The sequence below is a fragment of the Propithecus coquereli genome, unplaced genomic scaffold, assembly GCF_000956105.1.
Source record: "Propithecus coquereli isolate 6110/MARCELLA unplaced genomic scaffold, Pcoq_1.0 Scaffold175, whole genome shotgun sequence".
NCBI lineage: Eukaryota > Metazoa > Chordata > Mammalia > Primates > Indriidae > Propithecus > Propithecus coquereli.
The window spans coordinates 3594356-3617375 of NW_012142190.1; the positions used below are offsets into that span (position 1 = coordinate 3594356).

General features: G+C 39.6%; 1 protein-coding gene across 1 annotated transcript in view; it reads left to right on the plus strand.

Moving 5' to 3' along the window:
- The window catches only part of FRY (furry homolog (Drosophila)), a 315457-nt gene extending 296618 nt beyond the window's left edge, over nt 1–18839 (plus strand). Inside the window, exons 57-60 of the mRNA XM_012642124.1 lie at nt 221–304; nt 10761–10871; nt 16548–16750; nt 17383–18839. Coding sequence (XP_012497578.1) covers nt 221–304; nt 10761–10871; nt 16548–16750; nt 17383–17641 — 657 coding nt within the window. The 3' untranslated portion in view covers nt 17642–18839. The remainder of the gene's footprint in view (nt 1–220; nt 305–10760; nt 10872–16547; nt 16751–17382) is intronic.
- The last annotated feature ends 4181 nt before the right edge of the window (nt 18840–23020 follow it).

Consider the following 23020-nt stretch of genomic DNA (forward strand, 5'->3'; position numbering starts at 1 on the left):
TTAAACGACCACGACTGAACCCATATAAACAGATTCTATCCTTTTGGTTAATCTTTAATCCCCAAAAATGACCTTTTTCAAAAAGTCATTATAGCAAAATTTCATCTTACTATAATATCTTTAGAAGCTTAATAAATTTTTCCTGACAGAATTTATGTTAAAAATGTTCTCACGTCATCACTGAATGTACTAATGTCTCTGTCTCTTTTTCTGACAACAGTGGCTTGCAAATTGTAAGGCAACGTTTGCAGGAGGATCAAGAGATGGAGTAATTACCTGTCAACCAGGGGACTCAGAAGAAAAGGTAATAAAAGCCTGTTAGAATGTATCTTTTCTGTGCTCTGACATTGTGTGTTAGTTTTGATCTACCCAAGAAGTGTGGAACTTGAGAAAAGAAGAGGCTGAATGAGTCATCCCATCCATTTGCATAAACCAACAGAGTAAGACAGAATGATGTTCAAGCCATGCATGACTGTGTGTTGATGGGATTTGGGAGGGTTTTCTTTTTGTAAAAGTAGAGGTGTAAAAATAACCTTTTTTGCTGGATACTCTAACTATACTAATCATTCCCTAATAAATCCATTCTTAATTCAGAATATAAAACAAAGTCTCATTAATTCTTCACTGAACCCCTTAGTTCCTTCAGTGAAGAGAGTTTCTCTTCACCTTTTAGTTCTAAAACAGATTTTCTAATTTAGAATTGCTTTAAGTACACACCTCAGATCAGCATGCTGTGCTATAAAGGATATGGGACAGAAGAGTGTAAATGGACTAAAATCATTCATTCTGCTGTTTGGTAATGTGTGTCTTCTATATGGCCCCATTGGCAGATACAATAATGAGCAACAAACAAGGCCTCTGCCTTGTGGAGCTTCTGATCTTGTCAAGGAGGTAGACATTAATCAAAAAGTCCTATAGGCATAAACCGCAACAAGGGCCAGTAGGGACAGGAAAGTATGTAGCAAGGCCACCTGATCCCATGGGGAGGGTGGTTATGGGACGGCTTCTCCATGGAAGTGTCATCTAGGCACTATTCTAAGACATGAGCTGGAGTTAGCCAGGTGAACAGGGGTGGGAGGAGAGCCTGTGTGTAAGGCCCTGAGGCAGGGCGAACCTGGCCTTTCAAAGAACTGAAGACAGCCCCCGCGGCTGGGAGTGCAGAAAGCCACATGGAGAAAAGGTTGGGTCTTCCCAAATCTGGAGAATTTGGCAGAAGCCAGACCATGCAGGGCTTGGGTGTTTAACAGCAGTGGTCAGCAATTGAAAAGTAGTAATAGTGGGGATGACGAGATTAAGGTCTCCCACTCTGTCTACTGTGGAAACAGATCCAAGTGGCAAGAGCAGATAAGGGAAGTTAGGAGGCCGCTGCCCAGTCGAGGTGGAGAAAGTGTTACCTTGGAATTGCATCATCACCACTGGAAAAGCATTTTAGATTGTGTGCCCCTTAGAGGATCAAAATCATCTTCCTGTGTTAGAAACAGTACCTTACTTATGTGAAAAGAATCAAGTAAAGTTTGGTTTCTGCTCAGAAGTTTGTTGTAAAAATTTTCAGCCGAGTACTAATGTTTCAATTCCAATTTGGCCACTGTTACTGAGCAAATTTGCAGTCCTGAGAGTAACTCTCCATGCCAGCATTGAGTCACCTGGTGAACCCCTTGGTAAATTTTCATAAAGAGACCAGAGATCGAACATGCAAACTATAATACAAGGCTGAGAAATATCTAGATAGGGTATTGAAGTGCAGTTTGTATTTCCATATCACTGCCTTTCTTGAATACGCACGTTTATATTTCACTTTATGGTTTACAGAGAATGTTCATATCCCTTAAGTCATTTGATCTCTCTGGATGGGCAGCAGGCCTGGTAGCATCAGCCCATTCTGTAGGCAAAGAAACCAAAGCTTGACTTATCCGATGCTCCGCGGCTGATAAGTGACAAGTAGGACTGTAGCTTGGCCACAAAGTCTGGAAACAGGAAAATATACATAATAAATAGTTTGCTTATATTTTTAAAATAGGTATTGAATGACTTTACATGTTATTTCTCTCATAAGCAATGCATATTCGAATGTGCAGTTCAGAGTCACAATGAACTCCAGCATTTCCATCGATCCCTATATATTCATCTGTGATGTGCTGCCTCACATGGTTCATGACTCAGATTTTCACTGAATAACCTGTGCCATTACCATACCCCAGAAGAAGCAATACGTTTTTAGAAAATAAAATATTACCCAGGTTTAAGCTTTTATGGCCACCCAGTAGCGCCCATGGCTCCACTATAATCTGCTGTTAAGACAAATTCTGTCCAGAAAATACTTACCAGGTTAGAATTTACAATTAGCACAAACCTAGTCCAGTTCATAGTATAGTTGGTATAGTAGTATATAAAAATAATTAGTTATCTAAACATTTACCCTCAATCATCAAATTCTATTATATTCTCTATAATAAAACCTCAATCAGGAAAGTTTCATTAATACATTGCAGATTTTTAGGAACAAGGGTTGAAATCAAATCTATTATTTGTCTGTTTATAGCTTCCTGGTTAACCTTAAGGAGAACCAGAAAATCCAGTTAAATTATCCTATTTCCGAAACATCCTAATTTTAAAATAAGTGTTTCTATTGTGCTTATAGTTTATTTCTATTAAGTTGTTTCACTTTCTTTAATTGCTTCCTTTTTTCTTCCTGGTTCTTTTCCATCTTTCTCAAACAGATTTCTCTTATTTTTGCTTATTCCTCTCATTCATTTCTTTCTGATCCACCCTCTACCTTTCTTTGCTTCTATTTTATAGTACTTGTTCCTCCCCATCTCTTTTCTTGTATTTTTACCAAACCCAAGGATTAAGAAAATAGAGTTCATCTATTTACTCATTTATTTATCTGGGACAACTCTGTTAGCATTACAAAAAGGTTTGAGAGTACAAAAGTGGAAAGAAGAAAGTAAGGTTTTTCAAGTAATGTACATATATATTCTCATTTTGACCCTTTATAACAATCCTTTGAAATAAGGGTTTTTCCATTTTGCAGATAAGAAAACTGAACTGAGAGGCAAACTCCGAAGACCATATTCTTTCCATTTGTCCGTAACCTTCTCTTAGTTTTGGAAGCAAAACGTACACTTTGGAAAACGCTAGAGAATAATTTCTAGTATACATCTTAATGTCTAATATGGTTTTAGGTATCTGCATAAATAAGGAGGATATGTAATACACCCAGGAGGGATGAGAGTGGGATTTGTTATGAAAAGAATGACAGAAGGGCATATTCTGAGTCTGGTGTTTCCAACATTTTTGCAAAACCAACCAGGCTTTGACCCTATTGTTGGTATTAGCTAAGTGTATCAGAATTTTCCCAAGTTGCTCATGGTCACACTGGTGACTAGTGAACTCAGGCAATGGCCAGATGTCCTGAAGAAGATGCTTCTAATCCTGCATATGTGACAATTCTGGGGTCTGAGGCTGTTCTGGAAGGCAAATTGTATGCCACCTAACAAGAGAGGCTGGGTGATTTGTTTAAATCATCTGGATACTTGATTACATTATCTGTTTTGATTTGTTGGTAGACCCTGGAATGGCCACTGGGCATGGAGCTCACACCACACGCTCTCTAATTGCCTGAGCCTTGACTGAACCCCTGCTGAGCTGGAGACGTGGGTAGGCACTGGGGGTTCACAAATCAGGCAGCCTTGGTTCCCATCACAGGGAGGGCGCAACAAGGCTGGAAATGGGCTGAGAGAGCAAACTTGGGGAAAGAAGTCTTTATATGCTAAAGGTTGGCCTTGAGGAGAAATGATGGTGTCACTCCATTTAAATATCCAGATCTTATATCCAGAGTAGGTGGAGTTATTGTTTTGCTGATTGGAGCTATCATTTGGCTTCCATCCCAAAGCAATACCCAACAAATGGCCTCAGATGCTTATCTTCAAGTAATTCTCCCCAACTCTCTTTTTTAGTCAGGTTCTCTGTCTTCTGGAATAATTTGATATTGCCAATTATTCTTCACACCCTTTACCTGGGGACAGGTAGAATGGGGACAAGTGAGCTTATAACTTGCAGAATCTATATCTGGATGTACACTGCAAAGTCAACATAATGATTACACATGTGTATTCTATTTCAGAGAAGTATGCACTTTATGAAAGGACTAGTACCTAACTGATTAACCTAGTAAAGAGAATTCTTGAACAGTTAGATGTATCAGTCTAACAGAGACAGTGACAGTGTACAGACAGGCATGTGAAACCTTCCCAACCCCCAAACCATACCCAGTCTGATCTGCTCTTTGGAAATAGCCAATTCTAGTCATTCTTAACAAGTGATTTAAGTGAGGAATTGTTTGTGGACAAGAATATAACTTTTTGCTGAGTATCAAATATTTATTTTCCAATTTCTGTTCTGAACATGAAGTTGTAGACATCAAAATAATGAAGAAAGTTTACACACTGGTGGCCTATGAGCTGTAATCAGTTCACAGACGTGTTTTGTTAAGCTTGCATCATTTTTTATTAAACTTGTACATTATTTTTTAATTGACCCTGCATTTAAAAATTTTTAATTTTCATGTACACACATAACTCAAAAGAGGATTCCTGGTGTCTCTAAATAAGTAGATCTAGCAACCCTTTCTAAGTGGCAACAGTGAGCTAGAGCTAAAAATCAGCTCCCCCAAATGGACTCTTCACCATGCCCACTGCCCACTGAGTTCCCAGCACTGGAGGCAAGGCCTGGACACCAAACATCATGGCGCTTGGACTATTATTTTTCTTATAATAGAAAAGTATTTCTCTGTGCCTAAGTCCCCCAAATTCAGAATGAAAGCTAGAGAAGGCTGTGTGTTTCACTAAAATGGGAAAGAGTATTATTTTATTTGCATATGTGAGAAATATCTGTGTGTATAATATGCAAGTATCTGTCTGCAGAACCCACTCACAGTGGAGCATGTTGGAGGAGGATTCTCAGTGTGTGCTCAAAACAACAAAATGAACCATGTTTCTAAGAAAAGTCTTGCTAATACTTGGGAAGTATATTTTAGGGAAGATATTTTTTAAAAGACAGATGTGATTAGTAAATGACTTAGGCTTCTTGGTGATTATAACACTAATTCTCCTAGAATAAGGGGCAGCATAGACTAAATAGGGCATCAAACAGTGAGATAGTGAGATTTGCATGTCTCTTGTGAGATCAATTTCACTCATTTGCATAATAGACACTGCTATAGTGGTGTTTTCTCAGCCTGCACATATCAAATGGAGAGAGAAATCTCTTTACAACTTAAAACCAGCACTTCTAATTGAGGATTTTGGTTTCCACTGACCTTTCCACCTCTTGTGGAATTCATTCTGGGGTGGCTACTACTAGGTGGTTTAAGTTAACATAAATGTAGGTCGGGGAGCAAAGTCACTAGACGTTTCAGCTCTGGGTTCTCCGAGCACCAGCTTCAGCCTTGGCCCTATGGCTAATTAACAGAGTTCATCATCCCAGTTCTATAGTGGTCGTCCTGAAAAAGCTGAGGTGTTTCCACTTCATTTGTTATAAGTGATTTTAGATGACACATTCATAATTCAAAAGATATTTCTGAGCACTATTTGAACATTTACTCTTTGGACTCAAGTATAGTAATTTACATTTAGCCCTACTGTATTTCATCTTATTATACTCAAATCAACATTCCAACTCTTAGGGTCTTTTTGGACACTTACCCTCTCTGTTTTGTATTTTCTGTCTACATAATCCATGAATGAGAAGCCTGCAACCTCTGTTCTTACAGAAGTTGAACAAGTTAAATGTTGAACAATACAAGACTTTTCTCCAGTTAAGTTGTAATCCATTAAATATCATCCTTCAGATATAGTCAATCAGTTTTTCTTCTGTAAGTAAATCTCTTTCCCATATTGGCTAAAGAAATGTCTGAAGTTAGTTTACAGATTTCTTGAAAATACTAAATACCTTAGGGTATATAATCTGTATCATAGGCTTAGAGGTATTTATCTTTCAAAGATTTGAAAGATATTTATGACCAAGGTCCAAAAAACTACTCAGCAAAGATAATACAATAGTCATCAATGTGCCAGACCCAAATGGTTTAGCAACAGGTGAGTACATACTGTTCCCACCTGCTTAGGAGAGTTCATCAATAGGCTAGGGTATCGAAATCTTATCCCATTTAGTTTAAACCCATGACTTGCAGAGATTAAATATGATGAAAATAATAGCTAATATAGTACACTGTGGTTCATCTTCTGTCATGTCAAATGTCTTAAATTTTTCACTGACTGGTTATGTCATAAGCATGGAACCCTTGTGAGAATACAGAGAAACAGATGTGGCTATGCTACTGTTAGTCAGCAAGAGTTAGATTATTCTGGGCTTCTTAAACTGCCTGTTCCTCAGTTGTTTATGATCAATTCTTAACATCTTAGTTTCTTGATCTTTTTTCCCTCATTTTGAGAAAACATACCTCTAAATCCAATTTGTAAATCAAGCCCTATCAGGAGAGCAGGTACAGGGCTTGAAGAATATCCTTGTGACCATATAAAACATCAGTTCCCAGCCAGGCACAGTGGCTCATGCCTATAATCCCAGCACTTTGGGAGGCTGAGGCCTCACTTGAGGCCAGGAGATTGAGAGCAGCCTGGGTAATATCATAGCGAGACTCTGTCTCTCCAAAAAAATTGTAAAAATTAGACAGGGGTGGTGGCGCGTTCCTGTAGTCCCAGCTACACAGAAGGCTGAGCAGGGAGGATCGCTTGAGCCCAGGAGTTTGAGGCTGCAGTGAGGTATGATTGGGCTACTGCACTCCAGACTGAGTGACAGAGAGAAATCCTGTTTCTTAAAAAGAAAAAAGGAAAAAAAAAAAGTTCACATGTTCAAAAGAACCTAAAGTCACCGAAACACATAAGTTTATAAAGACTTCTCAAGGGATTATTTTTAGAACTCAGATACAGGAAAGCATTAGCACGGTGGCGGGGTGCAGGGGTGGGAAACGTTTTAACATTTTCCATAAAATGAACGCCCTAGAAAGGCATTTTTCACTATCTTTTTGGAACTCTAAATGCAAACTAGTTCCTAGCCTGTGGCCTAGGAAAGGACTCTGAGATAATAAATATCAAGGGAGCTTGAACTAGCCTACCTAAAAAGGAGAGTTTAGGAAGGATTCTGAGAACTGGTATTTGTCACAGTTGGCCATCTCCCAAGAACCACACTATTTTGTGCCTTGAGAGCTGAGTGGGAGGGATTCATTGACAAAGAAATTCCTTGGCACCGAGCCGGAGTTGGTTGAAAAGTTTCATTTGCCTGTATTGAACAGGGAAGATTTTACTTTAACTGATTTGAAGACCTCCTTGAATTACAACCTTGTTTTGGAAAACAATAAAAAGATAGCAGTTTTCTTCACACAAGACCATGTAATTTACTCAACACTTGCTTCATTCCACACTCCTGAAAAGTAAATTCCATGGTAGGAGCAGCTACTTGCTAAACTGCATACTAAACATTTCAGTCATATTTGATGCTGTCCAAAAAGTCTTTGTGGTGCAAGTTCTGTGTCTATGTACACTTAAAACTGGCCCTGTGTGCCTATCTGACATGACATTGTATTTTGGTGCATCAAGTTTGGATATAGAAACCTCTAGACATAAAGTTTTCTTGAAAATAGTAAATACATCAAGCTGTACAGTCTACATCACAGGCTTAAAGGTGTTTATCTTTTAAAACTTCAAATGATATTTATGGCCAGGGTCCAAAAAACTACTCAGTAAACATAATACAGTAGTCATCAGTGTGCCAACCCCCCATGATATTAGCGTTAGGTGAGGGAAGAAGAGACCCTTGGAGGATGGGATGGGGGTTGTTGGTGGTGATCCTTTAATTACATTTGTAGATACTAATAGATAATAATTTGATAGTTTTATTTGTTCACTGTATCTTATAATAAAATGTATTAAACTGATGATAACCCAGAGATTTTTTTGAAATATCTTTAGAATAAGGGGTTTTTGTGGTCAAAGATTAGAGACTGTTAGAAAAGTCCTTAAATATTTTGAAAATTCAGAACCAGATATACTAACCCAAAATTAGGAATGGTCACATTGATCCTTTTTAAAATATTCTGCCAATTTGTAGTTATCTCTTCCCACATACCCAAACTTTCATTAAACCAATTCTATGGTTATGATATGGTGACATCAAAAAATGGTAGCTATTCATATCATTGAACATGGCCCAGTTACAAATTTATATTATTTTAGACTAACGATCAGTTCCAGATTACTTTTAGAAATTGTCTGTTGGAGAAAAATTATTATAAAAAATAAAATGCAAGACAATTACTTATATCTCATACTCGTTTGAGGGTCTATAATGTTTAGTCCTTTGAGATTACAAATTATAGCAGTCCTATAAAATATTCCCATTGTGGAAGGCAATCCAACTAATGAAAATGCCACTTAGATTGTAATTCTATTCAACATTAATTGGATGGTCATAGTTTAGTAGATATGCAACTGAACACACCGAAGACTCTGCCTTAATTAGTATAAAGCAATAGTATAATTTGTTTGGGGCTATTGTTCTTCAAATTACTCATCTGGCCTCCTCCCAGTTTCACTGCGCTCACATACTATGCACATTTATACACTAAAATCTTCAAGCAATAAAAGTTTTGATTTCTGGTCTCTAAGACTAACACAATCTAAACCAACTAACCAGAGAACCTGAAAGATTAAAAATTATGTTTTTTCAATGATATGTTTCCCATTAGAGCTTGTTTTTAACTGGAACGCTGTGCATGTTGAATGGGTACGACATTTGCAACCATTTATCAAGTCTGGGCGAGCAATGCTAATACTGCTGACGGTTCTGCTCTTGGAAGAGGGCCGTGCTTTCTGTTGCATGCAGACACTGACCCTGTACTTTCTTTCCTTTCCTTTGTTTCCTGTGCCATGCTTGCTGTGTAGCAAATGGAATCTCTTGCAGTAAGTTAACTTTCTTTCATACTCTTTGTCCATTTAGGCATGGACCCATAACAAACCTTATTTTTACCGTTACTGTTATATCTCTTAGCATGTTTTCCCTTTTTCATTTAATTTTATTTTATTTGGTAGATTGAGACATGGCAGTTTATTAGTAGCATTCTGGGCTGCTTTTGCCCCAACATAGAAACCTACATTGCTATGAATTCTCATACTGTCAGTGGAATATTCTGAGTAATAACTACCATTATTTGGCACTTAGGAAAGTCAAAGTTTTCATAGCTAGGTTTCACCCTAAATTGTGAAGGTAACATTGTTTTTAAACAATACTTTATTTGTGAGTCTCTGGTAGTTATCTTTATACCAGATTTTAAAAGGTTTCCAAAAGAAAAGTTTAAATGACCGTAAAATAAAATGTTTTACTAAAACAACCAAACATCCAGTTTGAGATTGAAGCTACTTCTTTAAACTTAGGCTGGTTACTAGAATTGAGAGATCAATAAATCTAAGCAGAATGGTTTTCCCCCTAAGGAGCAGGGAGGGGGCGGAAAGGAAATGTCATCATTCAGGGGAGTCTTAGCATGAATTTTAGTAACTTTTAAGAATTACGATCAAAAGTCTGTTAACAATAATCAATAGAATATTCTTCCTAAAACCTAAATTTAAGTTCTTGTGATTTCTCTCCTTAAGTTTATGTGGAGGAACAATTTTAAGTCATCTCAGAAGCTCTCAATTCTGACCTGAGTTGTTCACAGTCCTTAGTAAAAGAAAGGCCTATTTATCCTACCCCACTGGAAAACTGAACGGTGTTTAGTCTAACCACACATTTAACCCACTTTCACTGGTGATCGCTGGCCATGAAATTCTATCTAGTGAAAGCTGTTCTTTTCCCTTCACAGAATCCCACCCGCTACTTAGGAGCTAATCCATTCTTGGAAGAAAATAGTCCAAGTGTAGAGGACACAGTTCAAAGACTAGTATGATCATTGGCATTGGAATTATTCATGATGTTTTTCCTCATAGTATACATAAGCTGTATCATAAAAACATTTTCAATTCCAAAGGTATCTATAGGGGCTCAAGGACCATTTTGTATGATGACTTCCTAATGTTCTTCCACAGAAAGTTTTGAATGTTTTCATAATTTCTCCTTTTTTCTAAGTATGTTTGGCCCCTTTTTGTAGCTCTTTAGCTCAACAAATATTTATTGTGCACAAAGTAGAAGCATCATCAGTAGAACTGATACAGTATCCTCGAGGATAGTGTGACTGTTGTGTTTACACACACTTTAGGATGAGTGTCTGCACCCCTCAACGGCAGCCAAAACTGTCACAGAAGTAATCTCCCAAGCCCAGGCGTGTACTGAATTTACAAGTTTAACACCCAGAACTACTTAATGTTTTCCCTTTCAAATATACCTTTAATAAAAAGAAACTCTGTTTTTAAAAAAAATGTATAGCTTCTAAAAATTAAGACAGCCACTCAGCTATAATTTGTAGGCATTTAATGGGCAAATATAATGGAAATTTGGCAGTTTACTCAGTCCCTTTATAGCTGTTATTCTCTAGTGAGTCGTCTTCCATTATAATAGAATATAATATTCTGTATTATACCGTGGATTTCTCACTGATATCTATTGACAGGATTTGTTTTTCTGTTTTATTTGGAATGGTAACAGCTAGTTATGTTTTCTTAATTGAAAAAACTGTTTGTCTCCACTGAGATTTCACTAGTTATGCAAGAATGATCCTTAATAACTATTTCTTCCCATGCAAATTCTCTCTTTAGCAATTGGAACTGTGTCAGAGGTTATATAAGCTGCACTTCCAGCTGCTATTGCTTTTTCAGTCCTACTGTAAGCTCATCGGCCAGGTGCACGAAGTTAGCTCCACGCCAGAGGTGAGTCCACACACGTCCCGACCTCAAGTGATTTTATCCCCGCATAATTATTTTCCTCAAGCACAAGTCTGAAATAAATGTGTCTTGGATTTCTTTCTATTCTCATTTTCAAAAGCAGGGTCAGGACCAGGTGAGGAAAGTGAGGTGCCTCAAAATTGGAGGACAAGCGTAAGAGCGAGAGCACACCCCTTGCTTGTGTACGCCCTCACTGCCTCACTAGAATCTCCCTGACCCTGGCCCCGGGGCCGGGCATCCTTATTCGAAGAATTTCCTTCTGTTGTGATTTTTCTTCCTTACATTTAGCTTCTTGTACTTGCCCTTGCGTTGAGGTAAGGAGGAAATGTCTATCTGGTGTGTTTGGTTCTCTTCAGTTTCCCTGTCCTGCTTGGCATCAGGATGCTTTAATATTTTTAAATGTAAAAAGTAAAGTAATTTAAACATGTTACATGTTACTGCTGAGGGAGCCAAAATTTTTCTGCACGTGAAGAAATACCACTGTAAGTGTAAGTGAAATGGCGGTGGGGTGCACTGCTGTTATGGAAGCACAGAGCTGAGCACCTAATTTGCCTGCAGGTGAGAAAAGTTGAAACTGGAGAGCTTTCTGGAGGAAGTCACACCCAGTGCACTCTTAAAGGACAAGTGGGAGTTAGGCAGATGAAGCAGGGCTACTCAGGAGCATTCTAATAAGAATAGACAGCATGACCACAAACCTGGTGGTAAGGAGAAAGGAACTACACACAGTTTACTATTGCTAGAATATAAAAATGCAAACCAAAAAGGAATGATGAAATAAGACAAGTAAGAGAGAGGGGAGGGCAGCATTGTGGAAGTATTTTAGTTAGATCTCTAAGGCAGCTATGCGGAGCGGGTACTTGATGACAGCTAGACTGGAAACTGGGAGACCAGTTATGAGCCTGCTGAAATCTGACAGGAGAAGAGAGTCTGAATCAAGACAGAAGTGCTGGGTATGGAGAGGAGGAGGGAAATGTGAGACATGGTCAGGACAAAAGACCATGCAACTGATGGGGGCGGCGAGAGAGGGAGGAAGATGACACTCTAGTTCCATCTCAGATGAACCAGGTGACCACACCTGAGACAGGGATATAAAAGGAAGGACTGAGGCAAGGTACCTCCCAGTGGTCAAGCCTCCTGCCTGCTGGCCGGTGCCTGAGTCAGGCTTCACCATGACTGACCTCATGCAGGTGGTTGGATGTGAGGATCTGAGGTCAGGGGAGAGATCTGGACTAAGGGCGCAGATGTGGTCATGGTCATGAACAAGCAGGCGTCAGTGAAACCATCCCAGTGAGAGCAGAGAGATGAGGACAAAGCCTGAGCAACCACATAGCCTCAGAGCAGGTAGAAGGGGGCGCACCACGAGAGAGGGAGAATGACAACCATTTTGCCATGTACTACTCACTTTGAAAAAAGAAAAAAAACTGTATAACTTTTAAGTATACTTTCAGATGCTCATTTCAAGTGAGGCATGAGTCAGACTTCTTTGTGGGGAGCTTTTCACAAACCAGTTTCCCTCTAGAATTAGAAGTTATCAGATAAAATAGAGAACAGTTGATACTTGTTACTTATCACATGGTCAAGATAAAGTTTATTCTTAATCTGAGCAACTACTAACAGGATCCCTAGAGTCATCTTTGCTCAAGCAATAGAGGACACGCAAATGCAACTCACATGTCATTTTCTATATTAAAAAAGCAAGTGGAGTTTCACGTTAGAGTAGCAAATTATGTATTACATACCATGTATGTATGTGTATACATATGTATCATATATGTAATTATTTTAAATCTAGTGAACTTCTCCATTATCGTTAAGTCTAGGGAAGTTTTAAACACCATATATAAGTTATAAATATTGTATATACAGGCATACCTCATTTTCTTGCTCTTTGCTTCATTGCGCTTTGCAGATACTGCGTTTTTTACAAACTGAAGGTTTATAGCAACCTTGCATCCAGCAAGTCTATTGGTGCCATTTTTCCAGGATAGCACTTCATGTCCTCTGTGTCACATTTTGGTAGTTCTCACAGTACTTCGAACTTTTTCATTATTATTATATCTGTTAGGATGATTTGTGATCTTTGATATTACTAGTGTAATTGTTTTGTTTTGTTTTAATTTCAGGATATTATGGGGGTACAGATGTTTAGGTTACGTATGTTGCCCTTGCCCCCCCCAAGTCCGAATTTCAAGTGCATCCATCACTCGGATGGTGCGCATCGCACTCTTTGTGTACGCATATACCCATCCTAGTGTAACTGTTTTGGGGCACCACAAACCACACCCGTATAAGAAGGCGAACTTAATCTATAAATGTTCTGACTGCTTCACTGACTGGCTATTCCCCAGTCTCTCTCCCTCTTCTTGGGCCTCCCTAGTCCCTAAGACATAACAATATTGAAATTAGGCCAATTAAGAACCCTATAATGGCCAAATCTTCAAGAAAAAGGAAGAGTCACGTCTCTCAATTTAAATCAAAAGATAGAAATGATTAAGCTTAGTGAGGAAGGCATGTTGAAAGCTGAGATAGGCCAAAAGCCAGGCTTCTTGTGCCAAACAGTTAGCCAAGTTGTGAATTCAAAGGAAAAGTCCTTGAAGGAAATTAAATGCTACTCCAGTGAACACATGCATGATAAGAAAGAGAAACTGCCTTAATCCTGATATGGAGAAAGTTTCAGTGGTCTGGATGGAAGATCAAACCAGCCACAACATTCCCTAAGCCAAAGCCTAATCCAGAGCAAGGCCCTAACTCTCTTCAATTCTGTGAAGGCTGAGAGAGGCAAGGAAGCTGCAGAAGAAAAGTCTTAAGCTAGCAGAGGTTGGTTCATGAGGTTTAAGGAAAGAAGCCATCTCCAGAACAGAAAAGTGCAATGCGAAGCAAAGTGCTGATGGAGAAGCTACAGCAAATTATACAGAAGATCTACTAAGATCATTGATGAAGGTGGCTACACTAAACAACAGATTTTCAATGTAAGGAAACAGGCTTCTACTGGAAGAAGATACCATGTAGGACTTTCATTGCAAGAGAGGAGAAGTCAATGCCTGACTTCAAAGCTTCAAAGGACAGGCTGGCTCTCTTGTTAGGGGGCAATGCAGCTGGTGACTTGACGTTGAAGCTGGTGCTCATTTAGCATTCCATAATGCTAGGGCCCTTAAGAATTATGCTAAATCTACCTGTGCGCTATAAATGGAACAACAAAGCCTGAATGACAGCACATCTTTTTATGGTGTGGTTTACTGAATATTTTAAGACCTATTGCTCAGAAAAAAGTTTCCTTTCAAAATACTGCTCATTAACAATGCACCTAGACACCGAAAGCTCTGACAGAGATGTACAAGGAGATCAATGTTGGATTTCATTCTGCTAACACAACATCGATTCTGCAGCCCCTGGATCATGATGTAATTTCTACTTTCATGTCTTATTATTTAAGAATACAGTTTGAAGCGGGGGCAAGGGCAACATACATAACCTAAATATCTGTACCCCCATAATATGCTGAAATAAAAAAAAAAAAAGAATACAGTTCGTAAGGTTGTAGTGCCATAGACAGAGATTCCTCTTATAGATCTGGACAAAATAAATTGAAAATCTTGTGGAAAGGATTCACTGTTCTAAATGCCATTAAGAACATTTATGATTGATGAAAGGAGGTGGAAATATCAACATTAACAGGAGTTTAGAGGAAGTGGATTCCAACCCTCATGAGTCACTTTAAGGGGTTCAAGACCTCCGTGGAGAAAGTCGCTGAAGATGTGGTGGAAACAGCAAGAGAACTAGAATTAGAAGTGAATTCTGAAGACATAACTAAATTGCTGCAATCTCACGATAAAACTTGAATGGATGAGAAGTTGCTTCTTATAGATGAGCAAAGCAAGTAGTTTCTTGAGGTGGTATCTACTCCTGGTGAAGATGCTGTGAACATTGTTAAAATGACAACAAAAGATTTAGAGAATTACATAAACTTAGTTGATAATGCAATAGTAGAGTTTGAGAGGATTGATTCCAATTTTGAAAGGTCTGCTGCGGTGAAATGCTGTCAAACAGCATCACATGCTACAGAGAAATCTGTCCATGAAAGGAAAAGTCAATCCATGAGGCAAACATCATTGTGTCTCATTTTAAGAAATTGTCACAGCCACCCCAACCTTCAGCAACCAGCACCCTGATCAGTCAGCAGCCACCTACATCGAGGCAAGACCCTCCACTAGCAACAAGGGTATCACTAAAGGCTCAGGTGATCGTTAGCATTTTTTAGCAATAAGTATTTTTTAGTTAAGATACACGTGTTGTTTTTTAGACATAATGCTACTTAGACCACAGTATAGTATAAGCATAACTTTTATGTGCACTGGAAAATCAAAAAAATTGTGTGACTCACTTTATTGCTATTATTGATAATCACTTTATTCTAATATTCGCTTTATTGCAGCAGTCTCAAACCAAACCCACAACATCCCAAAGGTTTGCTTGTGTATACATATATGGGCACACATAGTATTTAAATACTATATGTGTTTTAACTAATGTTAAATTGTGTGTATATAATACACACACAATGTTTAAAACTTACCCAGGTTTAAAATAATTGAGAAACTCACTTTGAAACTTAAAATTATATACAAAATCAAGATACTCTAATATCTTGTTTTAAAAGATTATCTCGGTAAATTTTCAAGCTAGCTCTAGAGTAGGTATAGCTGTATTTAACAGGTATCTGTGTGAAGAAAAATAGTCCCTCACAGCTTCAGTTTAATAATTTGTACAATGAGTACAAATGCTGGGAATGAAGAGGAAAGGTAAAAGTGTTGAATAAATACCTTTCCAAAGTAAACAGGCATCATCAGCTCATCAGCTTGCATTACAAAAGGAAAAAACTTTTTAATTGCATGTCATTATTTTAAATGCTCTTGAGATCAAATTGCAGAACAGCTGTCTTCCAGAGTATATTTTGGGGCACTTAGAAGTGATATAGGGTTTCTCTTATGATTTACTTTTTTAACACTCTGGATTTTTGATCCTAGTAACCTTGATGGTAAATATCTCTTCCTCTGTAGCATTCGCACTAACATTACTTTATTATTCCTCCTTCGTCTCAAAATTGTCTTCCGTCTTTTCCCCCATGGCATAGAACCAACAGTGAGAAAAACTTATTATTTGAACAGAGTCCATGTTCATAATTACATTTATTGAGCACTTATACATCAAACTGTCCTAAACATTTTATATGCATTATTTAATTTAATCTTTAAAATAACCCTGTGAGGTGGGTAATATCTTCAGTCTCACAGGTGAGAAAGCTGAAGCACATGAGAGTCCGTTACCCTGTCTGTGTTCCCATAGTATACCACACAGTCGGCCTTTGAACCCAGACCTACTCGACTCTGTTCTCTTCTGAATTTTCCCTCTGCCTTTTAAATGAAGTCTTAATCTTTTATGTAAGGAGAGCATCCCATCTGTTGGCCCAAAGTGACTCGATGCAATGATACAACCCACAATCCCCGACACGTACCATGGAGTACGGTGTCATCTGTCCTATTTGAATTGACCAAGGTATTTAAGCTTGTGCTTAACCAGACCCGTATGATCAAATTTCTTTCCTTTGGGGATGTAAAATTCCCCTCCTCCTAAATACAATATAAAAAAAGATGTTTTAAACAGCTGCTGAATATGTCCCGGGAACTGAGTGACCTAAAGAAACACCTGAAGGAAGCCACCGCGGCCATCGCAGCGGACCCTCTTTACGCAGAGGGCGCGTGGTCTGAGCCGTCCTTCACGTCCACCGAAGCAGCCATCCAGTCCATGCTGGAGTGCCTGAAGAACAACGAACTTGGCAAAGCTTTGCGGCAAATCAGGGAATGCAGGTGACTCCACTATTTCTTTTAGAAGTGGGTACAGAAACTGCACACCTAGTCGCTAAGACACCTGTGATCCCCGCTACTCGAGAGGCTGAGGCAGGAGAACCACTTCAGGCCAGGAGTACAAGACCAGCCTGAGTGATCTAGTGAGACCCCGTCTCAAAAACATAGAGTACTGGCATTGGTTCTAGTCACTTGTCATCCCCAAAATGACAAAATACTGAAGCACTTCAAAGTGTACCTTTATATAATTTTTAACTAACACTTAAATGTATCCTTTTTGGTCCCCCTGCCATTTTGGTGTTGTAGTCACATTCATTGGAACCAGGATGCCACAGCAAATAAGATAAATGTTTAAGGGTCTCAGATTCCATTCTGGTATTTTTATACTTTCGATATTTCATCAAAAATAAATATTCAGTATTCTAAAATGGATTATGTGATGTTTGCACAACTCCGAATATACTAAAACCCACTGAATTGTGTACTTTAGATGGGTGAATTATATGGTATGAGAATTATATCTCAATAAAGCCTTTTTAAAAAAAAAGTAATATTCTTATACTAAGGAAGATTCATAATGTCCCAACTTTGTGACCAATAGTGCCTCTCATCTATGCTATTCTTTTTGACTGCAGAAGTCTGTGGCCCAATGACATCTTTGGAAGCAGTTCTGATGATGAGGTCCAGACACTACTGAATATTTACTTCCGTCACCAAACTCTGGGACAGACGGGTACTTATGCACTGGTGGGGTCCAACCAGAGCCTGACCGAGATCTGTACCAAGCTGATGGAGCTGAACATGGAGATCCGGGACATGATCCGCAGGGCCCAGAGTTACCGAGTCCTCACGACTTTTCTTCCAGACTCCAGCGTTTCTGGCACTAGTCTCTGACAGGAGCCTCCCGTCCCCCATGGGTTCCAAGCTGGCAGTGCTGCCATGCTGGGGCGACGTCATTCAGTGTCTTCTCAGCCTTCAAAAGGCTTGGACAGACTGTTCTCCCTCTTGTTACCTGTAGGGCTTTTTCTAAAGAAGATGGCAGAACTTCCAACGTGTAGCAATACCATAAGAACCAAGGTAGCTTAGAGCATCCTGGGACAGACTCCATCCGCCATGCTGCGTGGCACAAACGTGTTATCGTTTTATTCAGCATACGCAACTCACTACTGAAGAAGTGACTTCCATTGCATACCAAAGCCGACGACACTGAACAGTACCTTCCTTTCTAGAAACAATTTTAGATTGGCAAAAGTGCAATGTTTTCTTCACTAAAAATAATTTTATATTCTAAAACTTGTACATTCTTTCCCTTTCTTCTTCCTTTTTTCTTTTTTTTTTTTTTCCTTTCTTTGGTGGGCTAGGAAAGAGGCAGGCAGAATGAAGCTGGCCACTGAAAATTGTAAGATGGTCAGAAGCTGACAGCCTGTATATGTGAAAAGGGAATTGTAAATGGACTACAATTTAATGTACACTGTAATTTGAATACAATTACTGTATCTAAAAGGAGCTGCTATGAAATACCTTTCTTATGTTGCTAGGCTACTGTTTCTGAAGGCCCTGGATCTCTTTGCACCAAAAATGGTCCAGATAGACTCTTTTTAAGGATCTTGGCTGCTTTTTACTAGAAGGTTGCTTTTTTGAGCATATTTATACTACAGAAGGATGAGTGTTAATTTTAATTAACTTTGCCATTTTGTAGAGAAAAATTATCCACAATATAAATTCCAAGTCTCTTCACCTGTCACGCATGCATATTTTACTATAATATCCATTTGGATAGCCAGAAGTAGAATCATAAAGGTAAAATATGAGTTGTCACTTTGTTTCTAAGAAATGTCATATTTTATTTGTAATATATATGTAAAGGGCCATTCTTAAGTTCTCTCCTTAAACTTAATGCTGTCAAGTGTCAGCTGTGTGCATGTGACCTTGTTGCACATCAGAAACATATTCAAAGTTTATCTGTGTAACTTATTCACTCTGTAAATACATTTAAAGTTTTTGTGATGTAACCTTACTTGATATTCTGTTCAGAACTTTCTTTAGACTAAAAAAAAAAAAAAGATAAAATACATGTTGACCATGGATTTTATTTCTAGTTAATGAAAATGTTTGCCTCGGACACACGTTAAGTTTTGCATGTAGGTGGCCACCGTGACAACCCTAAGGGGGCACCATTCGCATGTATCCCACAGGGGTCACGTGGTGCATGGCCCTGCGGAGCTGGAGGTAAGTATAATCTCTTTGCAAGTGGATACCAAACGAAGACTGTGACCCTCAACCAGTTCTCTCTGTAATCAACCAAAGAGAAAAATCAAAAAAGCGTGAAAGCTCTAATTCTCCATAACCTATCATATTGAGATGTCGTCCTTAAAATTTTGAAATAGATTCTTTAATGAACAGGAAAAAGTAGTACAAGCTTTAATTCTGTCACCAATACTTGTCAATTCTCCACCCCGCTAGAGAAACAGGAATACAGAGAGACACGACAATATCATTTATACTGTCTTCCTACTCGTGTTTACTTGGACTAACAAGGACACTTGCTTTGCTGGCTACAGCTACTGAGTCATTAGTGGTCATTTTCTAGGAATATCCCGCAGGAGGGAGTCCAAACCAGCATTTTGTTTTTTTATTATGTAATCACAGATACAGCTACTAGTAGATTTTAATAATTTTCTGGATTGCTGTAAACATTCTTCTGATGATTTATTTTTTTCAACTTACCTGAAAGATGATTTGCTATGATTTGTAGGAAACAACTGAATCACGATCTCTCTGAAAAATACCTCATAAATTAAAGGTTTCTGTGGGTAACCACAATAGCCAGCTTTCAGAGAGTTTTGCTAGGAGGTACAGCAAAAAGGACTGATCAGTCGTGACTGAATTTAGTACACTGTAATCTGGAATATTAAACTGTAGTCACAGGAAGTCGTGGGGTTTGTCTTGTTTTCTAATTTTATTTTCAAAAGGAGACATGTTCATGTGAAAGGTTTCTTCTACTCTTCCTCTGTTTCTTCACCTCCTCTCCCTTAAGTGGAGGTGGGAAAAATTGTGTGGGAAAGCAGCCCCTCCCCAGCTGAGCCGGCAATGACTTTAGATCCACCAGTCAAATCTCCTCGGCCACTGTGCTGTGCCTCTGTCACTGAAGCCTTGTTTTAATTGCCTGCCCTAGAGATCCAGAGGAGTGGACATACCACAGGCAGGGTAGATATCTAATAGATGCTTCAGTGATAAAGAAAAGTGCCTCCTTGTATCTCAGTGCTTCCTAGAGCCAAAACAGGATGCACTTTTTATCCACTGGCATAATAAAGCAATCCAGATAGGTGCTCTGTTATGTAGATATAACTTCATTAAAATTATAGTCTCCAAATATAGTGTTTAAGAAAAAAGCACTACATTTTAGAAGTATGTGAATATGTCTTACTCCCACCAAGAAGTTAAGCAAATGCGTTAGTGCAGCTGTGAAATAAAGATGCTTGTCAGTGTTAGCATCACACACACACACGCACACACACACACACACACACAAAAACGCGCACGCACACGCATGCGCACACACACACAGAGTTAGGTCTTAAGGCTCTTCTGTTTCCAAGTCCTAACAAATGTTGACCTTTTCAGCGAATTGCAGAATTCTGTTATAAAAAGAATAAGGGTACCTCCAGGCTGCTTCCATCAATAGCTTACACCTGCTTCCAATACCTGCCTTAACAACAACATAAAATTAGTGTCCAGGGGTAAATATTACGGTGTGTTAATTATATTTCAATAAAACTGGTTTTTAAAGTTTTCAATGCATTTACTTTGGATCAATTAGAATTTGAATACCTATCACGAACTAAGATACTTTCTTCATTCAGCAAATATTTATCGTGTACCCACTCTGGGCTAGGCGCTGTTTTAGAGGACAATAACTGCAGTTATCAAAACAGGTGGGTCCTTGTTCTCAAGGCGCTCACACATTTTCGTGGGGAAGATGTACTTGTCTATGGCAGGTGGTGATAAGTGCCATGAGGGACAAAACAGGGATGAGAGGAATGCCATTTCAGCTGGCGCTCTAACGAGGCGATGTCTGAGTAGAGAGAGGCATAGAGTGAGGACACAACGTGGTTGTCTGGGAGCAGGCATTCCAGCAAAGGGGGACATGCATGCTAAGAGCCTGAAGCAGGAGCAGGACCACTTGTTAAAGGGACAGCAAGGAAGCCAGTGACCAAGTGAAGTGAGTGAAGAGAATGTTCAGAGAGGACAGCAGAAAAGGCTCTGCGGGCCACAGGAAGGACTCCCACACTTGGTCCTTTGCTGAGCGAGACGGGAAGCCACTGGATGTTTGCGGGCACAGCAGCGATGTGCTTGGACCTATGTTTTAAAAAGAATACTCTGGATGACGAAAGGTTCTGGAAATAAAAGTTCAGTGGTGGTGCTTGTACAACATTGTGAATGTACTTAGTGCCAATGAATTATGTACTTAAAAATGGTAAATTTCATGTTATATGTGTTTTACCACAATAAAAGATTTTTAAAGGACCACTCTGGCTATGTGCAGAATAGGCTTCAGAAGGGCAGAGGAAGAAACAGGAAGAGCAGTGAGAAGGCCGTGGCAACGGTGCAGCCACCAGGTGACACTGGCTTGGGCTAGCGCGGTAGAGACAGCAGTGACCGGAAGTGGGCAAATTCTGGCAATATCTCAGAGGCAGGGCTGACGGCACTCACCAATGACATGTGGAATGTGAGAGACTCCTAGGTGTGGGCCAAATGACTGCGAGAATGGAGTCGCCATTTACCGAGCTGAGGAAGGCCATGTTTGGGAGGTGGAGATCAAGATGTACTCTTCAGGTGTGTTAACTTTCAGATGCCTCATAACCATCTGATACAGTTTCGATGTTTGGCCCCTCCAATCTCATATTGAAATTTGATCCCCAGTGTGGGAGGTAGGGCCTGGCGGGAGGTGTTTGGCTCACGGGGGTGGATCCCCCATGAATGGCTTGGTGCCCTTCTTCTGTTGAGAAGAGCCTGGCACCCCTTCCTCTCTCACTCCTCCTCTCTGCCTTGCACCACGAATGGAAGTTTCCTGAGGCCCTCACCAGAAGCAGATGCTAATGCCGTGATTCTTGTACAGCCTGCAGAACTGTGAGCCAAATAAACCTCTTTAAAAAAAAAAAAAAAAAAAATTGCCCAGCCTCACGTATTCCTGTATAGTAATGCAAACAAACTGGGACAACATCCGAGACAAGACAGTGAGAAAATGGGTGGATAGGCAAGTCTGTTGTTGAGGAGAGAAGTCTGGATTAAAGACATATGTGGTATTTCAAGCCCTCGAGGAAAAAATAGGATACTTGCCCATCTTGGCCAGTTGGTTGATTCTCTTGCAAGAATCAGAGCGTAGGCAATGGGTTTGACACCTTAGCAGCACATTAGGTCATGTGGGGAACTGAAAGCCCCCCAGACCCAGGTTCCCTCCCAATCGACTTGGTTGGCCTGAAGCTGTGCTCAAACTCTAGTACTGCTGAAGGTTCCCAGGTGATTCTAACCACTGCCAAGACTGAAACACCGCTTTCTCAGGTCTCAAAGCTAAGAATCACCCCAGGGTGCTTGTAAAAATGCACACTCCCTCAGGTTGACACCTCTAGAGACCAATTTGGTAAATCCAGAGCAGGGTCCCCCAAATCAGCATTTTAATAACCACGCCACTTTGAAAGACATTGAACTAGGAGAAACTTCCTACAGCAAAGTGCTCTTTTTTCTAAAGCACACCCCCAATCCTTTTTCCATGTAGGCTGCTTGTGTGGTGATTCTATTAATACCCAAATCTGTCATTGGTCTTTTTCTTATTTTGTTTCCTATTTGAGGTCACGGGAAGTGAGTGGATAGAACTCACTGCATCCACTGACAGATCAGTTTCCTGGCACATGCTTGCTTCTCTGCCACCAACTCCTCCAGCCTCCATCCTGCTTTCAGCAGCAAACTCTTACACCAATGTTGGAATTCAACTTCGAAGTTCAAGAACTTCAGCCACCTGCCTGAACTTCCAGGAGTCCCTGTGCCAGGAGATGGAGAAAATTATTCCTTGCTTCCACTACTATTTCCAAACCTTCTCTCGTTTCTATTCCAAAAAGCCCAGAGACTTTGAAATTCACACCACTCAGCTATACTAGACATCTCCCCACCTCAACCCCTTCACCGTCACCCAGCAGTGGCTGTGACCCTTGGCTGCACTGGAAGCCTGGGGGAAGCTTTTTAAAAACTCTTAGCTTCAGAGCCCACCCCAGATCC